At 35.9% G+C, this 25,121-nt stretch overlaps 1 protein-coding gene across 4 annotated transcripts in view; it reads left to right on the top strand.

Moving 5' to 3' along the window:
- Window positions 1-25,121, top strand: part of LOC150080999 (uncharacterized) — a 342,313-nt gene that overhangs the window by 210,475 nt on the left and 106,717 nt on the right. For all 4 annotated transcript variants that reach the window (XM_090381533.1, XM_090381534.1, XM_090381532.1 and 1 more), the window contains 2 exons: window positions 131-1,717; window positions 14,665-16,893. In XM_090381533.1, coding sequence (XP_090237659.1) covers window positions 131-1,717; window positions 14,665-16,893 — 3,816 coding nt within the window. The remainder of the gene's footprint in view (window positions 1-130; window positions 1,718-14,664; window positions 16,894-25,121) is intronic.

Genomic DNA, 25,121 nt, shown 5'->3' with positions numbered 1-25,121 from the left:
GTAAATTAATCACTTAATGCAGAATTGTCAGCAACCTTTTTGTCGTATAAAGCAAGATATGACTGTATTAACTTATGTCGAAAAACATATTTAATAAAACTAAAATAATTTTTTGTGATTTTGTTTTCAGAAAATAACACGTCGCCTCAAATTATGCAAGACAACCAACACCTACCTCAGTCTCCTTCTGCAGAAACTACAACTGTAAGCAGTGTACACAGCAACTCAGCAAGTGAAAGAAATCCAGCTGCAGATTTTGGCAACAACCATTCTTCATCCATATCTGTTTCCTGTGTTACCATTGTACCTTCATCGGTTGGAAGAAACTGGGATCCTCACAGCATAAATGATCAACGTTTAAAAATTATAGAGCACCACTTTGAACAAGACAATAAACCAGTGTCAAGTTCCTTTGCAGAATCAAAGCAGCAGGCAGTGGACAATGTGGTGGATGGCCATGAAAATAATATGAACTCCGCACTACCTGAAAATCAAATATTACATAAAGATCATACCAGTCCTCTTACATGTGATTCTACTCAAAAGACCACAGATCAGTGCAATATTGTAGTAGAGAATAGGATAAAATTAATAAGTGTGAATTCTCCTTGTGAAGAAACAGATATTCCTGTACATAATGAAAATTCCGTATCCACAGAAAACAAGTGTCATCCTGTTCATTCTGCAGCATTGAATCAACACCTTAGTACCTCTTTTCCCTGTGAGGGAAGTGCAGCCAGGCTTGATAGTAGACTAATAGAAGAGAATTCAGTAAAGCAACTAGAAAAAGAATGTTTGGAAAGACATTCCTCAGGTAATTCTGCACCTTTAAAGCATTTAAACCACACAACTGAGAACTGCATTTGTGAATCTGTAATGGTTTCCAATCATTCAGACTGCCATCAGCTACCTCTGTCTGACCATAAAGGGGAAGTTGAAGAAAATTTCAGGGAATCTAATAAAACAAATGATGGACTATGTATGGTTAGCCTGAAGAGAAGATCATCTCCTGTAGCAAAGATAATCACTGTTGACACTTTACCTCTCCAGTCCCATGTGATTAAAGTGCCTTCTCTCCATACCTCACCGGCAGTGCCAAAGACACTCGCTCGATCACGGCTTGCCCTAGAGGTGTCCTCCATTCCTTCTCTTATACCCTCCCATGGTAATGTGTATCCAGTACGAAATCTTGTGGCAGTTCACCAGCCTAATAGTGATGATTTGGTTGTGGAAGAGAGGACATCGCCTACAGTACATCATTCAAGGGCAGTTACAGTACCTCATGGTGGAAATGCACAGAATATGTCAAAAGTTGTGTGTATGACTAGTTGCGAAGCCTCTTGTATTAATAACCTGTGTTCTCAGCAGTCAGGTTCTCTTGGAGAGTATATGGGCAGTGTAGTAAAAGAAGAATGTTCAACCAGTGTTCCTAGTGAAGAGTCAAGTCTTGATTCACTAGATGAGGATAGGAGAATAAACTTGCAAATGGCTCCCAACAGTAATCCTGGTCCTCCTAATTGTGTGAACAAATCAGAAAGTGAAAGTGTTAAAATAGAAGAAAATAATAGTCCAGGTAATAAAGACATATCAGACTCTCCTAAAATAGATAATAACTTAAGTTTAAAAGTGGCAGAAGTTAAAAATGGTGATAGTTTAATAGTTAAAGGAAGTCAGTTACAAGAAACCAAAGTGCACATTACAGATAAAGATATAAATGGTAAGATTAAGATTTCAAAAATTATTTCCTGAAATATAAAATATTTATGCAATAAAATTTATTAAAGGATATTAATCATATCTGAAATGAAAACTTGTTTATAATGAAAATTCACCTCTTGATACTGCGTATTTAATATTCCATATGAGAGGGTTATTAGTGTTTCCTCTAGAAAATTAAATAAGCAGTATAAAGCAGTGAGTTGTCTTTATTTCATCTATCATTGTTATTTGAATAACTAGAAGTCCCAGTAACCCACTTAGTGTAAAAGATATTAAGAAACTTCTTGTGTTTGCATTGGCAGGGTTCTGGTAAATATATATATTTATTTATTTATTTGTTTATTATTATTTTTTTTTACTGATGAAACTGTACTTCTTGCTAAATAATTCTAAAAATACTTCTTGCCAAAACCGCTTCTTGCTAAAAATAATCTACATTTTTTACTGAATACAGGTATTCTTTAAATATAAAGCTGAATTTAAAGACTGCTATTTGTTAAAAGTTATAGGGAGTATTACAAAAACAATATTAACTAAGTATTAAGATTTTTCACCTTATCAATTCATAATCATGAAACTTCTTAACATCACAGTATATTAATCGTAAGAGGACTTCTTTTTGATCTTACTAGGCTGCTTTGGTGACTTGGTTATATCCATCAATAAATACTGGATGAAACTGAGTCATTGAATAAATGAGTGGATGCCTTGAAGATATTAACATTAGTTGAGGCATATAATGCAAGAAAGCAAGTTTTTGAGCAACAGCCAAAAAAAAAACCTTCCCATTTTGTCCATCCGGTCACTCCAAATGCAGGTGTCTAGTTCAGCCTTAAATTTATTTAAGCTATCAACTTCCACAACAACAGATGAAAGTCTGTTCCAGCAATCATCTATCCGCTCGCTAAAGGCAAACTTCCACACACCTATCCTACAACTGTCTTTCCTCAATTTGAATCTATGCCCCCTCAGGTTCTTAGCCTGAGCAAGCGGAAGTATCCCATCAGCATTGAGCCTGCTCAAACCATTCAAGGCCTTATACGCCTCAATCAGATCACCTTGCAGGTGCCTAGTCTCCAACTGCTGCAACTTGCTGCCTTTCTTCATAAGTGCACCCGTTCCTCTCACCAATCTTGTTGCCCTTCTCTGTATTCATTCTAGCAATTCTACATCCTTCCTAAAATGAGGCAGGCCTACAGACCTGTATGCAATAGTCAAGGCGTAGCGTGACCATTGCCTTATACAAAGGGATAATCACCTCCCTGTTTCTGCTAGCCAAATTCTTATATATCATTGACAAAACTCCATGACCTGCTCTTGCAGCCCATCTGCACTGCTCAAAGAACTTCATATCTGACTGGACAATTAACCCAGGTCTTTTTCATTCTCCACCTCCCTGAGTGTAGTACCACACAGTTGGTATGTTTCTCTTGGTTTACTGCTACCCATATGCAGTAACCCACATTCCTGCCATGCTGTAATTTTATTAACTAAATAAGACAAATAAAACTGAGGACTTGTCAGGAACTCAAGCATCTAGAACCTGTCATGTATTGCATCCTCAGTTTGGACCTCAGAACAGTTGCCACGTGCATCACTGTTCTGGTTCAAAAGAATTTACTTTTACTAGGAGACTTCATTGTAAGGGAAACTGGCAATCTTTTTTTGCAATAGAAATAGGTTGACTAGAACCAGAATATATCTCTTAGGTGCAAAAATTGTGGGAACTAACAGCATTAATTGCACACAAGTTCATAAAATATGCCCTGAATTAGGTCAGAATGTCTCCATTCTTCCCAGGCACAGTTGGAAGTATACTATGGGGATGGAGGGAGAGATTTTTTATCAGTGTGACCCACACTGGTCGGTATAAAAAATTTATTTTTTAGAGATAGAATACATTTGAACAAACTTGATGCCAGGGACTTTGCCAATGTCATTGGGGAGACATTGAGTTTGGAGGAACTTCTAGTTGGTGAGAAAAGATAATATAGATACACCTTTAGTTGATGACATGGGCCACAGCAATGCTTGCACACATCTTAGGAGTTCGTATGTGAAGTTACAAAAGCCAAAGCAGCTTCTGATTTCGGAAAGATGTGCAGAGGAAATGGTTTAAATGACTAGAGGACTAATGCTTAGGGCAACATTCTTAAATAATTTTAAGGGGTGTGTCAGGATAGTAAATAATACAAGTTTGAACTTAGTCTGGAGGAATGTGGAGTGATAGAATTAAATGAGTGAATTTTAATTCCTGGTTAGGAAGTAATGCTGATATAATAGAGTTGACAGAAATTTGGTATTACCTAGACATACAAGAAGATGAGGCGCCTCCGTAGCCAGGTGGGAAGGAGCAGCAGTGCGTAGCACACACTTCTTGATTAGACAGGGGTTCGAGCCTGTCACCACCAAATATGGAGGATGCCGAAAGGTCAAGGGAATGACCACCGCATATTCCCGGAGCAATGTGGCCTTAGTTGCTAATGCTCCTAAAAACCAAAAATAACAATAACAAGAAGAATTTCACTGGGGAAGAATTTCCTGCTAATGGTTGAAGAATTTTAACCATTAGCAGGATCACAGGGTTCTAAATTGAACAATGATAGGGGAAAGGGGCCACAGTTGTTAAAGGCATTGTATCACTTTCAGGTAAGAGGACTGTCATATATGTGTTTAGACAGGCAAGATGGTTTGCGGGGGGGAATATGCTTCTTGAAAGCAGCATGAGCACAAAAATATTCCCAGGCAATCAGAGTTTGGAATTAAGCAGGCTGCATAGAACCCGTACAATGTAGTTAGAAACAAGGGGGGGGGGTGAAAATGAAGATATACTAGGGACCAGAAGATTGTCAAGAGTAAGAAAAGGTAATTTCAGTTTGTTCCTTAGTGGTTGGAACAAGTTTTGAAGGAAGGAAATTTTCCATGGGGAAATTTTTTTTTTAATTAATTAAATATTGATATTTATTAATTATATAGTTGTTATTGATATCATCATGTTAGGAAAAATGCTAAAGGCAAGGTTGTTTTAGACTTTATTGTCATTAAAGGACCAGACTTGCTGACAGTATAGCCTCCTTAAACCATTAGCAGGATCACAAGGTTCTAAATTGAACAATGATAGGGGAAAGGGGTCACAGTTGTTAAAGGCATTGTATCACTTTCAGGTAAGAGGACTGTCATAATTTAAATGCTACATGAGTTTTATAAACTGGGCAGAAGGTACAAGGAGGGCAAGTACAAGGGAATTATGGAATATCTTCATAAAGCAGTAGTCACAGAAGCCACAAGTACATATACACCATATGCCAAGATGGATGAATAAGGAGTTGACCAGCTGGATGGATAACAAAGGAGAAAAAAAAAGGCATGGGTGAGTTAATGAAAATGCTAAATCCTTTGACACCTATAAGTGGAACTTGATAATACACTTTGTGACATTGAAATTGCAGCACCCTAAATGAACAGGAATACAGGAGATACTTAGAGTAATAAAACATGTGATAAAAGTTGCAGACACTAATGTGCATGTGAACACACTTACTCTCACAAAATATTGCTTACGGCAGTCAGATCAATATGATGTAAATCCACCACTGTTGAAGATACATTGAGCTATGCTTCTTGGCAGGTGTTGAATAGTTTTCTGCAGTATTTTCCACAAAGCCTTTTGGCATCTAGGTCCACAAAAAATCCATGGTCTGTGTTGACTTGGGTGGCTCTGTAGCTGGTGTCCAATCATAGTCCACACATGCTGGAAAGGGGAGAAATCTGAGGACTTGACTGGTTAAGGCATTACGTCCACACTGTGAAGGCATCAGAGGAAACCCCTATGACATGCCTTTGGGCATTGTTCTGCTGAAAAATGTCATCAGGCACCCCATTAAGAAAGGTGAAAGCAATGAGTTCCAGAATTACTAGACTTCATTGTCAGGGAAACTGGCAGTCTTTTTTGCAATAGAAATAGGTTGACTAGAACCAGAATATCTCTCTCAGGTGCAAAAATTGTGGGAACTAACAGCATTAATTGCACACAAATTCATAAAATATGCCCTGAATTAGGGCATATTTTATGAATTTGTGGTCTTCACAGTGTAGAGCTGTCAGATTGCTGTTGATGGTGAACACCAGGACAACCAACTATAAAAACTGATCCCTCCTTACACCATAACACCAACAGGGCATGTAGTATTGTTTAACAATGACTCTAGGAATATTGTGTTCACCACATTGTTGCCACATGTGTATGCAGTGATCATTGGGTCCCAAGCAGTATTGGGTTGTATTACTTAAAACCACTTGATGTCACAGATCATTGGATAGTAGCCAGGTTGTAGGTGTGGTGTAACCTGTTGATGGATAGATCCTTCTATTCTGTATTCTTCTGTCATGCTCTACTACCCATTCGATGAGTAGTTGTGCCTTCGAGCAGCTGCTATTGCCAACATCTGCGCACCATGGTATTGTCATGGCCCACACATTCTGCTAAACGATGAAGCAACCATCCAGCCTCTCAAAAGCCAATAATCCACCCTCCATCAAAGTCACTGAGTTTCTGATATTGGTATCGAACATGTCTCAACATTCTCTACAATCTCCTTGCACTCTTAAGTCAGTTCCTGCAAAACAGAAGCCTGTTAATTGCGTTACACACATGTTGCTTTGAACTGCACAATCCCACAATCCTATTTGTTTATATATCAGCCAAAGCTTCCACCTGATCGATTCCATATTTTAGTTATTTGTATATCTCAGCACAACTTATCCACCTGCTGATTTGCATGCACTTCCAGTCACTCTGGGTGTGGCAATTTTAATGTCACAGAGTGTACCACAGAAAAAGATTAAGCTGATCGTAAGAAATCACTAGCTAAGAGAATATAGAATAGGGAAGTGAGTTTTTCATGCATGTGGATACTGAAAAGAAAAAAACAACAAATCGAATAGGACTTATATAATGCCTGTGTGAATGTCTGAGATAACATTTCTGATGAATTGAATTAGTACATTGCACCAATCTTTACAGATGAAAGACCCTATGCACGTAGTGAGGAGAAATCATGTGAATGAATCTCAGTGGTATGAAATTAGTGATATGGAAGATTGTTTATTAGTCTAATTTGCTATCAAGTAGAAGCCATAAAGTGCAAGGTATTGCACTTGATGGCTTCTACCTAGTAATTTTAAGGTCTCTCTCTCTCTCTCTCTCTCTCTCTCTCTCTCTCTCTCTCTCTCTCTCTCTCTCTCTCTCTCTCTCTCTCTCTCTGTGTCAGAGAGAGAGAGAGAGATGGAGAGAGTTTCACCAATTCATAAAAGCAGTTAGTTATAGGGAAAAGTGGGTAACTACAGACCAATCAGTCTGACTTAATGCCAAGAAAAATCAGAAGTGAGAAAAATGAAGAATGCAGTTACAAGAACACTTAGACAACTCATGACTGTCCTGTGACGCAAGGTACACTGGTGAAGCCATCTGTCGTTTGGAAGACTATCCATCTGAGGGACCACCACATCGCCATCACTAGAGCCAACTTTGCTCACTTGGCGTTAGCTGCACAATGTTGGCATGAGGGACAGAAATCACACCTAGCAACACTAAAATTATAGGATTTTGACATAATATCAAGATCCACCATTGGTTAGAATCGGTGCTGATGGCGTGCTTATAACTTTATCACAAATTTGTAACAAGAAGTTGAAGACCACTAAAATTTACACAAAAATTAACCCAATTGAATTTAAAAGTCAAGACTGTCACTCCAGTTGCCATGTGGCCCAGTTAGGAAAATTAAAGTCACCAAAGAAAATAATTTCACTCTTAGGTGTATTAGACAAGGAACATTAAGAAGTCAAGATCAGAGAAAAAAAATTTTAGCCATGGAAGAATATAATGGTCTAGTAATCCCATTCCTCACTTCCCCTCTCCCAGCTGGGAATATAAAATGTCTTATCATATAAAGCATTTTATATTCCCAGCTAGAATTTATTACTGATGGAAAATGTTTGTTTTTCGATTCTCTTATTCTAGGTAATTTTAGAAAAGAATAATAATGCATTCTCTTCAGCATTACAATTATCATTTGTTTACAAAATAAAGCATTTAAAAATAAATATTTTTCAATGGGTAATGATTATTTATTCATGCTCAGCATACATAATCAGTAAATTGCATGTTGTTCCTAATAATATAAATCTGATGACTTGTACTTTTTTTTTTTTGTAAATGTCTTATGTATTGTTTTTACAGATGTTGATTTTGAATCTAAAACAAAGCATTTGTGATATAATTTGTATACTTTTCAATTGTTGGAATTACTGCTATTGACTATGGCTGTTCTCGTTGCCTTTGTTTTTATAGATGGGGAAATAAGAAGACATTATAGTAATAAAAAGATAAATTCCAAGTAAAAAATGAATGGTACAAGTCTTCACAGAACTGTTCTATACCAAAGAAATTTTGAACTGATGGTACCTAATGTTTGTTTTTTACACTAGAAAACAAGCCTGTTTTCACAAAACTATAAGAAATTCCTTGGATATATTTCTTACTACAAGTTTTGTGTATTTTTATTGGTTTTGTTCACTTTTATTTTATTTTGATTATAATCTGCTTTTGCATTTTTTTGTATTCATAATTACTAAAGAGTTCATATTAAGAGCTAAACCAGACTTTTGAGCCAGTAGGAAGGTTAAAAGTCAACATAATAAATTTCGATAACTAAAATGAGTATTTTGCATCAACATTCACACAAGGAGTTATTCAAGGAGGAGAGGGCCAGATGTTTATTAGATTCTAACAGGCAGTTAAATGATTTTGTAATAATTGAGAGCAAAGTGGAGGAGAAACTGTTGAAGTTAAACATAAGAAAGGCACTTGGGGTAGATGGGATTTATCCAGTTATATTAAAGGAGGTGGCAAAGGAAGTAAGCAAACCCTTAGCCATAATTATGAGGGCATCCTTGAACTCGGGGGAAGTCCCCACGGACTGGAGATGTGCAAATGTATCTCCAATTCACAAAGGGGGGATCAAAGGATGGCACGAGTAATTACAGATCTGTTAGTTTGACTTATGTTCCAGGAAAAATAACGGAGTCACTGGTTAAAGAAGCACTGCAGGTTCATCTAGACAAGACAGCAGTAATAATTCAGACACAGCATGAGTTTGTCAAGGGGAAGTCTTGTCTGACCAATTAGATTGGACATTATGATGTGGTCACAAAGGAACTGGATGCAAAAAATAATTTTGATATCATATACTTGGATTTCAGGAAAACTTTTGATACTGTTGCACGTGGAAGACTACTGTACAGATTGGAGCAGTATAGCATTAAGGGCAAGTTGCCACAATGGATAAAAGAATGGTTGAGTGGGAAAAGACAGATAGTGGTAATCAATTGGTACTGCTCTACGTGGACTAATGTTATTAGTGGTGTCCCTCATGGTTCCATGTTGGTTTGTTAGATCTGTTAGTTTGACTTCTGTTCCAAGGACAATAACGTAGTCACTGGTTAAAGCAGCACTGCAGGATCATCTAGACAAGGCAGCAGTAATAATTCAGACACAGCATGGATTTGTCAAGGGGAAGTCTTGTCTGACCAATCACATTGGATACTATGACGTGGTTACAAAGGAACTGGATGCAAAAAATAATTTTGATATCATATACTTGGATTTCAGGAAAAATTTTGATACTGTTGCACATGGAAGACTGCTGTACAAATTGGAGCAATATGGCATTAAGGGCAAGTTTGTCACAATGGATAAAAGGATGGTTGAGTGGGAGAAGATAGATAGTAGTAATCAATGCGTACTGCTCTACGTGGACTAATGTTATTAGTGGTATCCCTCATGGTTCGTGGTTGGGCCTATCGTTGTTTTGTATATTTATCAATGATATTGATGAAGGTATATCAAGCTTAATGTCAAAGTTTGCAGATGATACAAAGTTGGCAGGGTTTTTAATAACAGTAATGACAGTATGCTGCTGCAACAGGATCTGAAAAAGTTGGGTAGACGGGCTGAAAAGTGGCAACTGAAGTTTAACATTGACAAATGCAAAGTACTGAATATGGGTAGCAGTAACCCAAGAGAAACATACCAACTGTATTGTACTTCAGTCAGGGTAGTGGAGAATGAAAGAGACCTGGGGATAATTGTGCAGTCAGAAATGAAGTTTTCTGAGCAGTGCAGACAGGCTGCAAGAGTAGGTCATGGGGTTTTGTCAGTGATATACAGGAATTTTGCGAGCAGGGATAAGGACGTGATTATCCCCTTGTATAAGGCAATGCTCAGGCCACACGTTAAGTACTTTGTAGGGGTCTGGAAGCCTCATTTTAGGAAGGATGTAGAGTTGCTAGAATGAGTACAGAGAAGGGCAACAAGACTGGTGATTGAACAAACGGGTGCTCTTATGAAGAAAGGCTTAAGTTCTGCAAATTGCAACTAGGCACCTGCGAGGCGATCTGATTGAGGTGTATAAGGCTTTGAATGGATTGAGCAGGCTCAATGCCGATGAGATTCTTCCTCTTGCTCAGATTACAAACCTGAGGTGGCATAGATTCAAACTGAGGAAAGACATTTGTAGAATAGATGTGCGGAAGTTTACTTTAGCCAGCAGGCATTTGCTTGCTGGAACAAACTTCCATCTGTTGTTGTGGAAGTTGATAGCTTAAATACAAACATTTGAAATGAATGAATTGGTGAATTTGGAAGGGTGTTTTTTTTTGGCTGATGCTGAAAAGCTTGCTTTCTTGCATCATGTGCTTCTAATAATGCTAACATGCAGAAACGTGTCACAGAAAAAGAAAAATTACAATATTGCTTTAGTTTTAACATTCATTATAGCTATTTTCAGGTAGTGCTATAGCATCATTTTGTACACAGCTACCTAAATAATGTCTAGTTTGCATAAAAGGCACCATCTCAAATAAGTAGCATTTCCTCAGAATGAGATGTATACTGCTTTTTTTTTTTTTTTTTTAAGTTGAGGTGCCATCATCCAGATTGCACCATTTAAGAGATTGTTTCCTCACTGATGTGCGAATATGTACCCTAAGTGTACGGCCTACAACCCAGATATGATTTGACTACAATATGAAAGATGCCAAAAGGTGTTATGAGTTTAAAGTTATAATAAATCATGCATGTTCACAAGTAGGCTATTTGTTGTGAATAGATTCACAACATGTGGTGTTTTACACTGATGCCTTTTTTTTGAAACCTCTGTTTTATTTACACAGGTGTGTACGAAATGATGCACTGCCATTCTCCAAACTAATGAAATATTTACAATAGTTGTAAATATTTCCATAGCTTGAGGATTTATGCTCTAAATGTATTATGAATTTTTCTCTCATTACAATGAAAAGTTTTTTTAAGTGTAAGACCAATGCAGGAAATAATTTGATGAAAACAAAAACAAAACAGTACACTGTATAAATTTATAAATCTAAAGAGCCCTGTGTTTGAAGACTTTTGCCTCCTTTTATGAAAAAAAATTTAATGAAACATAAAACAGTAAAATTATTTATTGTTTTAATGCTTAGTTACATGAGTAGACTGGCTTGCTCTTTGGTAATGAAATACTAAACTAAGTAAAGGAACTAGTACTGATAAATACAGATATGCATGGAAGTCTTGCATAAGCAATGACTGTCAATATGTTTTTGTGCTTGAAGTATTGTAATAAGATTTATATCTTGTTACAATAAAATGAAACTGTCTGATTAAACAGACAGTTCCATTTTACTACAATTTCCAAACACTAGTAATATCTCATTTAGAGTGAAAGTTATAAGCCAGTAACTATATATATATATATCCAAACTTGCTATACTGATTATTGCTATTTAGAGAAATGAATGCCATTTTAAGCAAGCCTATTTGTTCTCATTAAAATCACAGAATTACATAGAAAATGGTTATAGGATATCAGACCAAAAAATAAAAGTTGGCCAGTTCCACATGGAATTGGCCAATTTATTTTGATAACCAGCCATGGAGTCTACCACTTTTCTCACCACGTCTGGTGTAAATAATGTGATTATGAGCACAAATTATTCCTGCAATCAATTCTCCTTTGCTTAAAGGATATTTATTTGAAAGTTCCAAGCATATTTCTTGCCATAAGTTTTCACTAGTTTTCAAGTTTGGTAACTGTGACTATTCAGGTTAATTAACACGATTTTCTGAACTCTCTTTACACAAATCGAGCAGTGCCATAACACATTATCATCCTGGTAAATAAATGGTCATCTGAATATTCTTTAGCAATGAGCAGCACCCTTGGTAAGGTCAGATGGCAGCCACAAACCAGAACTCACAATTCCATTGTCCAAGAATGTGTGTTTAAAAGAAACCACAGGATGGGAACACCTTATAAATAATCATTCTGAAATAAAGTTAAATGTTTTTAGCATTTAAATTTCTCCTCTTTCCTTGCCTGTGCTGCTACTGAAATAATGTACTATAGGAATTTTGCTAGCAGGGAAAAGGAGGTGATTGTCCCTCTGTATAAGGCAATGGTCAGGCCACGCCTTGAGTACTGCGTACAGGTCTGGAGGCCTCATTTTAGCAAGGATGTAGATTTGCTTGAGCGTGTACAGAGAAGAGCAACACGATTGGTGAGGGGAATGAAGGGATCCTCTTACCAAGAGAGGCTTAAGTTCTGCAAATTGCAGTGGCTGGAGACTAGGCACCTGCGCGCTGATCTGATTGAGGTCTATAAGGCCTTGAATGGGTTGAGCACGCTGAATTCTGATGGGATCCTCCCACTTGTTCAGAATACGAACCTACGGGGACATAAGTTCAAATTAAGAAAGGATAGATGTAGAATAGATGTGCGGAAATTTGCCTTTAGCCAGCGGGTGGTTAATTGCTGGAACAAACTTCCATCTGTCGTTGTGGAAGTTGATAGGTTAAATAAATTTAAGGAGGAACTGGACAGGCATTTGGAGGGTATGGTGTTATTTTTTTTTTTTTGGCTGATGCTGCATAAGCTCCTACACTTGCTTTCTTGCATCAAGTGCCACTACTACTACTACTACTACTATTGAAAATAAAACTTGACTACTTAAAAATATCTGCCTATAAATTCCCACATGCAAATTTATTAAATAGAATAAGCCAAAATTCATTTAATTAATTTATTTCTTCAAAGTTTACCTTTTTGTGGGGGGAGGAATGGAAAATTGCACATATTTTGTTATATGACTAATTACATTTGATTATATGAAATAGAAAATCATATAAGAAGCAGTGAAGTGTGAGATGGGCGGGTTTCATCTTTTTTTTTTTTTTTTTTTTTTTTCGGGCAACTATTTAAGATGTGATTCCTTTTTTTTTTTTTTGGTAGCACCCTTCAATTTCTTAAAAGTGTACAAAAGGGATCCAACCAGCCAAAATCTTGACAATACTGTGTTAGAACATGATGTTATTCCTGAGCATTTATATTTACAATGCACAATTACTTTAATAATAAGTAATTGTCCAGCACAAAATGCAGTTAGGTAGGTAGGATTACCATCATAGCTAAGTGGTCAGGAGCGGGAGTGCAGTGGCACACGCTCTTTAAGTAGACCGGGGTTCAAGCCCCTGACTGCTAAATACAGTCGATCTGCCAGCCCGCATTAGACCAGCGTAGCAGATTATGGTCCATTTCCCTCAGCATGAATTGTTGAGGAGGCTTCCATCCTGCAGTGGGTTGATAATGGCTGCAATTTACTTTTTTTACCATTGTTGAATGGTTTACAGACCGCAGTGTACAGTTTGTGTTTGAACTGTTCACTGATAATGATATAGATACACTGTCCCTTCATTTGTATTTAAAGTAAATGAAGATCCATCACTGAAGAAAACTGTTTACCAACTAGAAATTAACCAATGACGATGTTTTCTCTCTATTAAAATTGCATCTTTCTTCATCTTTCAGACAGCATTGGGTTTTTTTTTTTCTTTTTTTTCTTCACAGCCCTGAAGTCTAAGAACAAGTAATCACCAATGAGCATAGCAGTAGGGCATTATTATAACTTTCTGTCCATTCCTGAAGCATTATAGAGACTTTTTTTTTTATTATTATTTTTGTGTGAAATCTTTCACAGCATCTTTATTGTCATTAGTTTTAGAACATAGGCGGTCTGCCCATATGAGGCAGGTAAGTAAGATAATGCTTCCTTAAGGATTCATCTGGAACGTTTTGATTTATACAATATTTTTTCAAAAATTATTTGAAAACTGGATTGCTTAATTTATTGAAAGAGATATTGCTGCTTACTCACTCTTTTTCTTCTCCTGAGGTATGTGGTGTGGTTAAAAGCAGTTGATCAGGTAATTTTTCCTTGCTGCTTTCTCTTCTTCTTCTTCTTCTCCTCTCTCTCTCTCTCTCTCTCTCTCTCTCTCTCTCTCTCTCTCTCTCTCTCTCTCAAGTGAACTCTTTTCCATTACTGCCAGTATTTCATGATCAAACTCCAGTTTCTTCATGCTAAATGAGTTGTTTCCAATGACTTAAATCACATTTTCCGCTGTTTAGTGGCTGAAACTGATCGAATTAATGAATTATGCAGTGTTATTAGTAATATTTGAATTGTATGCATTCATATCTACTAATAATTAAAATGGCCACAACATTTGCATATGCAAATACATATAATCAGATGTCTAATTATAACATTTCAAACACAAAAACATCTCAGCATCACCATTTATGAAAGACTATATACCTCTGTATCTCTTTATTTCTTTTGCTAATCATAACAGTTTGTAGAAACAATGCTAGTGAGTAGCCTAAGAATGTTTGTTTATAAGCTTATTTGTTACATTTCTTAAATTAACTTATTTATTCCATTATTCTGAAATAAATCACATTTATTTAACAGTATTTCAAGCAATAATGTTTTATTGGTGTTTATAATGGTTTATGGAATTTCAAATAACTTGAATTGTTTTCCTTTCAGATTCCCCTTCATCAACCCAGTTTTTAATAAGTAAAGAAAACGAGGAGCCATCAAATGAGAACTGTGTAGGATCAACCACCAGAGATAATAAAGAGTCAGAGAGTAGAGAAAAACCTTCAGAAAACTCTAGTAATATTTCTCCACCAAAACTGCCAAATATACATTCTGAAAACATTGATACCGGACAACAAATAAACGTTGGCAATACTAGTGAAACTACTTCAGTTTCATTGGGGCTTGAGTCTATCTCAGAACTTGATTCATGTCAGATATCTCCTTCTGTTGATGTAGTGTGTTCAGAAATAAACAAGTCAACTGTCCCAAAATCAGACAGTTATTCAGCTCAGTGTGATTCTGTTGATAGGCAAATAGATTGTGTCAATGAAAACACTGCCAGTTCATCCAGAAAATTGGAAACCTCTCAGCTTAAGTCAGAAAAAGATAGCAATTTTCCAGAAAATAGGTTACCTGTAATTCTGGAAGAGCAGACAAAGCGTGATGAATTAGTAATATCTCCAGCTGAACAGATGGCCAGTTTTGGAAATACTTCTGGTAATTCTATTGTGACGTCACTCCTTTCTCCAAGCAGGTGTCTGGCAACGGATGCATCAACTGGTAGCAGGGTGACATTAATTTTTAAAGGAAGTCTCAATAGTTCTGCTTCCAGTCCTCATTCTGTTCTATCTACTACCAGTTCTACTACTAGTGTTGTTGTGCCCCTTAATCCTTCAAAAACAGTTCCTATCAAGTTAGTTACATTGCCAGGTGGTGCTTCTGGCCTGTCTGTTCGGTCGACATCTAATCCCGCTGTCGTAGAAATTATTGGTTCATCATCATCTACACATTCTTCCCCATCAACTAGCAATCCTCATTCACCATCTCCAGTTCGCCTGGTTGTTTCGAAAGTATCTCCTGTGAAAACCAATGTTCCTGTTACCTCACAAACAGGTGGATCAGCTCTAAGAAACAGAGTTGTTGTGAAATCAGTTGTTGTAACAGGAACATCTCCATCCTTTAAAATTGTTTCTGCTAAAGGGACCATCTGCACAACTTCTCCTTCTTCTTCAACCACAACTGTTATATCTACATCAGCAGTAACTGGATCTTCTCATTCTCTTTCTTCTTCTTTTGAACAGAATGGAAACCCTTTAGAAATAGAAGGAACTTTACAGCATAGTGTGAGTGTGGGGGATGAGAACCAGCAGTTTCAGCAACCGCCTGCTAATATAAATAAAGTTTCTGTAGATACAACTTCTTGCAAAAGCAGATGTGCAGACCTAGCTGAAGAGAATAAGGTTGAGGAAGTGCCTTCTGTGCAAAAAGATGCTAAGATGCAGAAGGATCCCGAGACTGCAGAACGTTATAGTTCTGAAGAAAAACTCCATAATAGTAATAACAATAGTAATGATAATGAAGAATCTCTCATAATAAAAAAACAGACGTGTTGTATAGAGCAGTTATCTGTAGATAATAATACTGAAAATACTGCTGCTGAATCACAACATTTAAGTCAAAAAGAATCAGAAAATCGTGTAGATACCAGTGAAACAAAAACTGTAGAGACACAACAGACAGTCTCTTTGATAGCAACATCAGAACAGTGTTTGAGTGCATTAGAAAGCAGAAGTGATTCGCCACAAAAATGTATAATTACAAGTGCCAAGAACTGTGAATTAGTGACAGATAACACGGAAAATGAGGAGAGTAAAAATGACTGCTTAGACGGCACTGTCTCTTTACTTGTTGCTGTTGCGGATGTTGCCACTCACCAAACAAAAGTAGATTCTTCATTAGCTGCATCTCAGCCTGTTCCTTCCCAACAGGAAGACGTGGCCTTAGACAAAGGAAAGGAAGAGTCATTCCGTCCATCTTTACAACTAGAAAGTGAGAAGCAAGGTGTGCAAGATACAGCTAAACAGTGTGAGCCTGAGTATGTGGTGGACGATGATAAGTGTAGTGTTCAAAATGAAGATTCCCAGCTGGATGTTTCTCTAGTCTACTCCAAACCTTTAAAAAGAAAGTGTTCAAAAAATGCTGCAGAACTCATTAAAGCATGTATGGGTGTGGAAGATAGTCCTAAAAGGACAGTAACAACTAAACATAAAGCTGGAGAAGACTATTCTGATAAGGATACTGCCATTGAGGGAGATGAAGAAGAGAAACCTGAAACAGATCAGAATAGAATGAACTTAAGAACAAGGAGGGAGAGTGTGAGCAAGAAAACAAAGGGTATGACTAATTTTCATATACGGAATTTAAATAATTATAATTAGTAAAATATGATTTAGGTATATTTTAAGTTTATTTATGGGGTGCCTTTCTTGGGTTCATGTACAGTTGAATCTCATAAATCTGACAATTGGACTTACAGTAAACTCTCAATTTAATGGACTAATAGGGGGGAGGGGGGGGGTCCGTTAATGCCGAAAGTCTGTTAAATTAAGGACAATAAAAAATGCTCCCATGGGGGGGGGGGAGCATTTTTTATTGTCCTTAATGTAAAAAAAAAAACTTTAACACAATATATAGTACTGTACAATATAAAATTATGTTGCAATTTGGCCTTTCATTTACGGATAACAGAAACAGTTTGTTTTTTTTTATGCCGTAAATTTCACAAATGCATGCTACTGAGACGCCTTATTTTAATTTGTCAATTAGCTCTAACTTCTGTGCCACATTTAAGTTCACATGCCCTACTGTTATCTGTAATCTGGAAAAACAACTATTTGAACACATTTTCAGAAAGAATAAAAAACAATTTTCTGAATTTGATTATAAAAATAAAAGTAGGTAATTATTAAAACAATAATGGAAATGAGTAATTATTATTCATTTTTAATTAATAACAGCTGAAAGTTTATATAACCTAGAAAAAATAATATGGTCGAGATTAATATGTACATTACTGTATTATTTATCCATCCATTAAATTCGAAATCCATTAAATTGAGGATTTACTGTATATATAATAGCCTTTGTGGCTCTTTGAAAATTCCAGATTGAAGTACTGCACTGACTCATGGTAGTAAAGTACACAGATCTTCAACTACTGCATAAAATTGACACAATCTTCTGAAGTTATAACATATTTGCCCACTTTAGGAAACCTTTGAAGCATCACATTCTAAATTTTAAGTTTAAAACATGAAAAAAATTGAAACCTGATAGTTTTCATTGTAAATTAAATGCAACCATGGAAAGTGTTGCAACATTCTGGAAGCAGCGAAGTTTTCACAGTGTCAGCCAAACACCATGATGTGGTTGAAAGTGAGGGGGAAACAGTGTTCAACAATGTAAGTTACCATTATTCAGGGTTTTTTTTTTTTTTTTTTATGGCTTAGAAAGTGATGCTCAAGAAACTTCCCTGGGATGAACAATATCCTATAATTACCAAAGTGATAACTAAGAACTGCCAATCATTATCACAGAATTGAAAATTATAGGATATTGCCTGCCTGAGGAAAATTTTTCAGCCCTCACTTTGTAAGCCCTTTTTATTTATTTTTTCAAAGCCAAAACAAACTTTGAAAAATTGTTGCAAATCAGAAAAAATAAATAAAACAATAGTTCCAATCAATAACACTTTGTTTTAATGTACCATTTAGTGCCACCCATAACTGAAGATTGAAATTTCAGCTTCCTAAGCAGGAAAAATTTGGTGTAAAGTCCAGTTGAGCCCTTCATACCAAAAAATGTTCTGAGTTTGTGAGGAGATGAGCCCTTTTGAGTAACTGCAGTTCTGTTATTATGGAAATTATAGTTTGTATTTTAATTATACTTAGTGTCAGGATGTCAATAGGAATTACTGAAAAGGAACAGAATATACATAATATGTTTATTTTATTATTAATGTGATGGTTTTTTTTTTTTTTTTTTTTTTGCATTACAATGCAAAATTGCATAATGTGAAAAAAATTTTAATCTGATATCATTTTTCAGATCGATTTAATTAACAATTTTAAAAAAATTATTAGTTATCTTCTGAGTCAACTAAATCTGAATCTTATTCAGTTACTTTATGTCAGAGATTTATAAAATCCATGAAACACAGATGGAACTAGACAGAGAAGTGACAAGGTCTGTATTCTCCCCCCATTCAAAATAAGAACTGGTTTGTTGTAGGCACAGTTTATGGGAAGATCTGATAAATAATGGTCCCTTCTTTGAAAATTCACCACTTTAAAAGGCTCTTCCAGCAATAAACTTTCTTTAAAATAGAAATTTCCAACATCATTTTTCCTGAACTGCATGTTATGATACTTGTAACCTTTTTTCTCAATATCATTTGTACAAAACACCAGTAGTCCCTTTAGAAGTCCTGAAAAATCATAAAACTCTTCTTGTTTAATCTTATACACCTTAAATTTATTTTTAGTCCCAGTTGACAAACTAATTTGAGACCAATCATGGGAATGATAGATGGGGAATTCAAGCTTACTTTTTCTTTTTTTTTTTTTTTATCAAAACACAACCAGCATCACATTCCATATGGGAATGTCCAGAAACCATAAATTTGTGGTCAATAACTTAAAAATTGGGAAGTGTAGACAATGCCTTCATAAACACCACTGTTATATGTTTTATTCTGACTGCCACATGCATCAGAATAAAATGTCTTGTGTAAAATCAGGAGGCAAACTTTGTAAACGAATGTAAAAACAGGAAGCTATTTCATTAGTTAACTCCCTCTTCCTAATGCCTCATACCATATGTAATTGCTATTGATTTCCCCATTAGTGCTGCCATGTACAATTAAATTAAAAATACATAACTGTCTCTTGTAGAAGGCTATGGAAGAATCAGAACTGTATATATCACTGGAGATCAAGTGAATAACATTTTAAACCTGGTTTCTTTGCTTTTACCTTGTTTTCTTCTCTTTTCATTTCTCATGTTTGTCTTATCTAGTCTTCATTTTCTTTAATTTCTTTCTTAACTGTTAAGTTCAATTGCAATGTGTCACATCGGTGGCAAGTGTCTTGCTTTTGGTATTTTAAAGGCAAGTTTCATTTGATGAAACTGCATTTTATAAAGTTTTCTATAAAGTGAATTTGTTTGTCACCACAACACAAATTTACATAAGTTCTCAAGTTAAGGTGACAGAAATTTTTTGTTATTCTTTCTCCTGCTTAGATGATTTATAGAGCTTATTAACATACCGTTATGTAATCGACTTAATAATAACAGCTTTGAAACTTCCAACCAAACTTTCACCGGTCTGGAACCTTACGCACGTAAAGTTCCCACATGTCTCGAAATGCATCATGGGAACATAGGAATTCTTTAAATACATAATTCCTTTTCTCCTATCATTGCCAACCGAAGACGTTTTTCACGAAAGTCACTCGTTGTGACTATTGGCTTCACCTTGTTCTCATATTAATATTTTATAAATGACAACCAGGGACGAGGTAGTGCACTTCTTCTTCCTTGAGAAAATTTTAATTACAGGTTTTTAACAGTTCCGTCTTTATTTATTTTAACTTATTTTAAACTTCATTTCCACTTCGATACCATGTAACTAAGTAGATCAATTGAGGTGAATACCGTCAATTAAGCTCTTATTGCTATTATTATTATTAATGTCTTTCTCCTGCTATAATGGCTCTCATTAGCAGGAAATAATGAAATATATTTTCTTACAATTTCTAATTCACTTTCTGTCTTCTTATTTGCTGGACTATTTGTTCCTCTCTTGTCATCTTGTATAGTGCCACTGTCACTGTTCTTATTTTTTATTACATTTCTAATGAAATTAGGTTTTATGTTTAGAGTAGAACAGAAACACAGTTTGCACACAGATAACCTTTGGCCATTTACTTAAAAAAAAAAAAATAATAATAATAATAGGTATTCTCAATTTCCCCCCCCCCCCCCTTTTTTTTGTAGACCCACTTTTTTAATGAACAAAAATTTTTTTTTTTTTTTTTTTTTTTGGGCCTGATTTAATCAGTTCTACAACATAACAATCCCTCCGTAGCCGAGTGGTCAGGAGTGGGAGTGAAGTGGCACATGCTCTTTGAGTAGACCAGGGTTCAAGCCCCTGATTGCTGAATACGGTCGATCTGCCACCCCGCACTGGACCAGCATGGCAGATTATGGTCTATTTCCCTCAGCATGAATTGTTGATGAGGCTTCCATCCTGCAGCGGGTTGATAATGGCTGCACTTTTTACAACATGATATAACATAACATATATTCTTTTCGACATATTTTCATTTGTTGGAGGTTTCTTGAGGGTATTAAAACTCCGTTGGCATTTCTGTAGAATTTTCCTGCGTGCAGATTTCTTTTTCTTTCCTGTCTTAAACATCGTTTAACACTTTGATTTGTGGGTTTTATTATGGGAGGTGAGTCTGTGGAAGTGTTATCATTGGCTACTTCTTAATTGTGTTTTGAAACACATGATTATCTTCATTTTCTTTAGTTGGAGTTGGGCAGTTGTTGGATTCTATAAGCATGGTATTAATATTGTAATTAAGACTTACAGGATCAGAATGCTTCTTTTTGCTGAAGATCATCTGGACACTTTTTATTTCATCTTCGCTCGAGTCACTCCTATAGGAAGGGAGTATGTCTTGTCTTCATCAGAATCATCACCACCAGCAAGAACTTCTTTGAACAACTCTATGAAAAGCAATTTTTGCATCATAAGAATACTAGTAAAAAAGTAATTAATATTATTATGAAGGCAATATTACAGATGTATTAATTAAAGTTTTTATATTTTTTAAATTTTATGGTCCAAGTCAGACTCAGTAAAATAACGTCTTTGTTTCAATTTTTTATATTTTATAATAATAAATCAGTATTGGATAATTTTTATAGTAATAAAAATTCTACATATCATAGGAATTAACAATTCTTGGTTTTTTAATGCATGTGCAGACATAGGTTCCTCAGTCTTATTATCCAACAAGTTGCTAATGTTATCACATTTATATAAACTTTTTTGGAAAGTAAGCAAATAAAATAAGGAAGATAAAAAGTTTTGCCCCAAAAGATAAGGGCTTATTAAAAATAAATATGAATTATTAGCATTAGCATTAGTAGAGGCATTTGATGCAAGAAAGCAAGCTTATGCAGCATCAGCCAAAAAAAAAAAAAAAAAAAAAAAAAAGTAACATAAATAAATAAAAATAACCACTTCCACTTCACCCCTCTGTTCGTTCGAATTTATATTGCTTAGTTACCAAATTAATTTTAAAAAGGGTGAGTGTGACTTAATAAATTTTAAAAATAAATATTTCAAGATTATGCTGTTAGTTTATAATAATAATAAAAATCACTTCTTACCTTCATTACTACTAGGTTGGTGTCTCTTTAAAGCCATTTTAATCATGATTTTGAATGCCTCACAATTCAAAAAATGAAATCACTTTCACACTAATAAAATTTGCACTGGTAACAAGCCGTGTGTTTCTCTGAGCAAGAAATATTGACTGACTAGTAGTTGGGAAGCAAGATAAATATCTTTTACTAGGAATCATTGAAACCCAAAAAATATTTAAAAATTACAAGTTTTATCAATGCTAATTTTAAGATTTATTATTAAAATTACTAAAATGCATGTAATATTGTCATAATACTTGCACCCACATGAAAAGCAATTCTTTTTGGCTTAATTTAAATTATCCAATTACAAATAAAGAAGTTTTCAACTGACTTACTGCCTTGTACTCACAATGAAAGTTAAGAGTCAAGGTTATTTAAATCAACTTGAGCCCTTTTGACTGGTTGAGAAAAATGACATTTGATGGTCTTAAGGGCAGAATTCATTCTGTGCCCTTAAGACTATAAAGAACTGTAAAAGTGGAAGTTTATTTTATGTTACCATGTCTATATTTTCATAATAGTATGAGCTAGAATTATACCTTTTGTACCATTAAAAAGAGAAAAATTTTCTGATCCCCTGAGGGCCTAATTTTCTAAAAATAACCAAAATTGGACTTATGCCCCCTTTGTATCGTCTTGATAGATATGGAGTATGAATAAACAGCAGCTGTCGGTCATAGGTGCAATCGATGAAAGACATGCCATGAGTCTGCTTACTGATAAACTATCCAGTCATTATAACATGATTGGATATTTGACTGACGTGGGGAAAACATGCTGCTTTGAGATGCAGCAGCAAACTTTCCATGGTTGTATATTTCATTTACTATTGCCACCATTGCAGTTTTTTTATTTTCCTTATGTCTGTTTCTATATAAGTTTATATGACACAGAGTTTGAATAACGATGGCTAGACATATATCATGGAATTTTATTAAAGTTTGCAAACAGAGTGCTTTGGAAAGTTTCCTGAGCTCAAACACTGTATGACCAAAAGTATTCAACATACACAGGTAGTTGCAAAAGCACTTTTAATTCAAAAATCTAATACACAGCAGGGCCACCTTTGTACATATTTTCTATCCACTTCTGGTAAATGTCAGCCAGAAATTGCTTCTGTTTCTCCTGCAAAGTAACTACCGGAGCTCATTTAGAAGAAAGCCATTTTGGGGAATTTGGTATTTGTCTGCAAAGCAGCTGCCAGACCAATTTGTAAGAAAACCTATTTATCTACACCATAATCAGCATTTCATTTCATCCTACAAATTTTCAGTTGGGTTCAGCCACCTCAAAAGAAATGAGTCCTGTATGACATGGAGCATTATTGTTGTGATAATACTGATGCTGATACCCATTGCATAATTATCTGAAACGTCCACTACCATATTGAAACATCCCCGTACCACCAGACTGCTTCAACTGAACTTCATGGTCAAGGTGATGCACTCTGATAGGAAGCACTCTCCGGTCACCGTTCATCATTCCATAGCACCTGACAGTGTTAAGGAATCCGTGGATTTCAGGAGTGACATCAAATACCATTTAACATTGGACCCTACCACTGCACCTAAGGCAGTGCATTTATTCCTGTGGATGGTTGACATACTTAAGGATGTCCCTGCTGCCACTTAGACCTGCTCCATGATATTTTCTGCAGATAACATACATGAGGCACAAACTAGCTCTGCATTATTGTTCTTCCAACATGTTCTGTGAGCTTATGACAATTCCTAATTTTTTTCCTTGAGGTTCAACTATGGTGTTTAATCTTTGAATAACATCTATCACAGTAGATTTTGGGAGGTTCGGGCAAATCAAAGTTGTGCACTCAAGAGAGATTAATTGTGTGTTAGCATCTAACCACCATCCTTGTTGAAACTAAGTTCTGATATGGGACTCATGTTAGCTTCTAATGTAGTTACTGCTGCAAAGACAGACCCATGAGATTTACACTAGTATGTCTCAGCCTGTATGCATCCATGGGAGACTTCTGATAAACAGTGTTTGTGAAGCAGTGTCTGAATACTTTTGGTCTTAAAGATTTAATTCTGATTTTTTGTTTTTATTCGGAATATCAAACTGGTCCCTGCTTCAACAAGGCGGGTGGTCCTGGAAAGCTTGGCCAGGATTATTTGGCTAGTGGGTTCTCCTGCAAGGGTCAGCTGTGCCAATTCCATGCCCCTATACCTCATGGTCCAGGGGACAGTGCGGGTATATTGTCTGGATAAGGCCTGGTGGCCCACTCCTAAGCACATTTATTGCTTTCCAGGTAGTGGGTATCCCATTTGGGTTCTGTGGTGAGTGAGGAGCCCAGGACTGAACAAAATAAAAATAATAATAATAATAATTTAAAAAAAAAAAAAAAAAACACTACGAATACTGATAATGTTATTTCTTCAGGGGTCCCAACACAGCCCCTCTCAGAAAATAAAACCATGAAACAAACTGCCAATGCAACAAAGAGACCACAGACAGAAATACTATCCGGTTCCATTTAATGTACTCAAAAACTGAGCAACCTATTGGGAAAATGTTGCCTTTTTTTAATACAGAAGGGTTTAGAGGGGTTAGCAGGTTCCCCAAAATCACTTAGGAGGCTTCGTTCTGGGGACCTCTTAAATGGAACAAAAAACAACAGGCACTGTGAGCAGCAACTCCGAACAATATCAATCAGGGAAATACCAATTACCGTGACACCACACAGAATGACACCTCTCGAATTTGAGTGGTGTCATCTCAGGGTGGGATCTTTTTGAGGTTACAGAGGAGGAAATCTACTCTGAACTGAAGCCATAGGGAATGACAGCTGTTAAAATAATTTACATGTGTAGTGATGGGAAGCTAGTACCAACCAGAAACATCCTTACTTTTAATACTTCAACATCTAATTTGATAACAGCTGGGTAATAAATTGCAATGTAGGACCATACATTCCAAACCCACTATGATGTTTCAAATGCCAGAAATATGAGCATTCAAATGTGGCCTGCCTGTGATCAGTGTGGTGTGCAAAAAACCACAAAAGCAATACACATACAGCCACCAAACCCACTTGTGTCAACCGTGAAGGTGAGCACCCTACATTATCAAAGGAATGCCACCAGTGGAAACAAGAAAAG

This window comes from Mastigoproctus giganteus, chromosome 9, assembly GCF_048544385.1.
Source record: "Mastigoproctus giganteus isolate SK-2022 chromosome 9, ASM4854438v1, whole genome shotgun sequence".
In the NCBI taxonomy this organism is placed as follows: domain Eukaryota; kingdom Metazoa; phylum Arthropoda; class Arachnida; order Uropygi; family Thelyphonidae; genus Mastigoproctus; species Mastigoproctus giganteus.
Note: the sequence above shows the minus strand (reverse complement) of the source record. Positions and strands in the feature narration are given on the sequence as shown.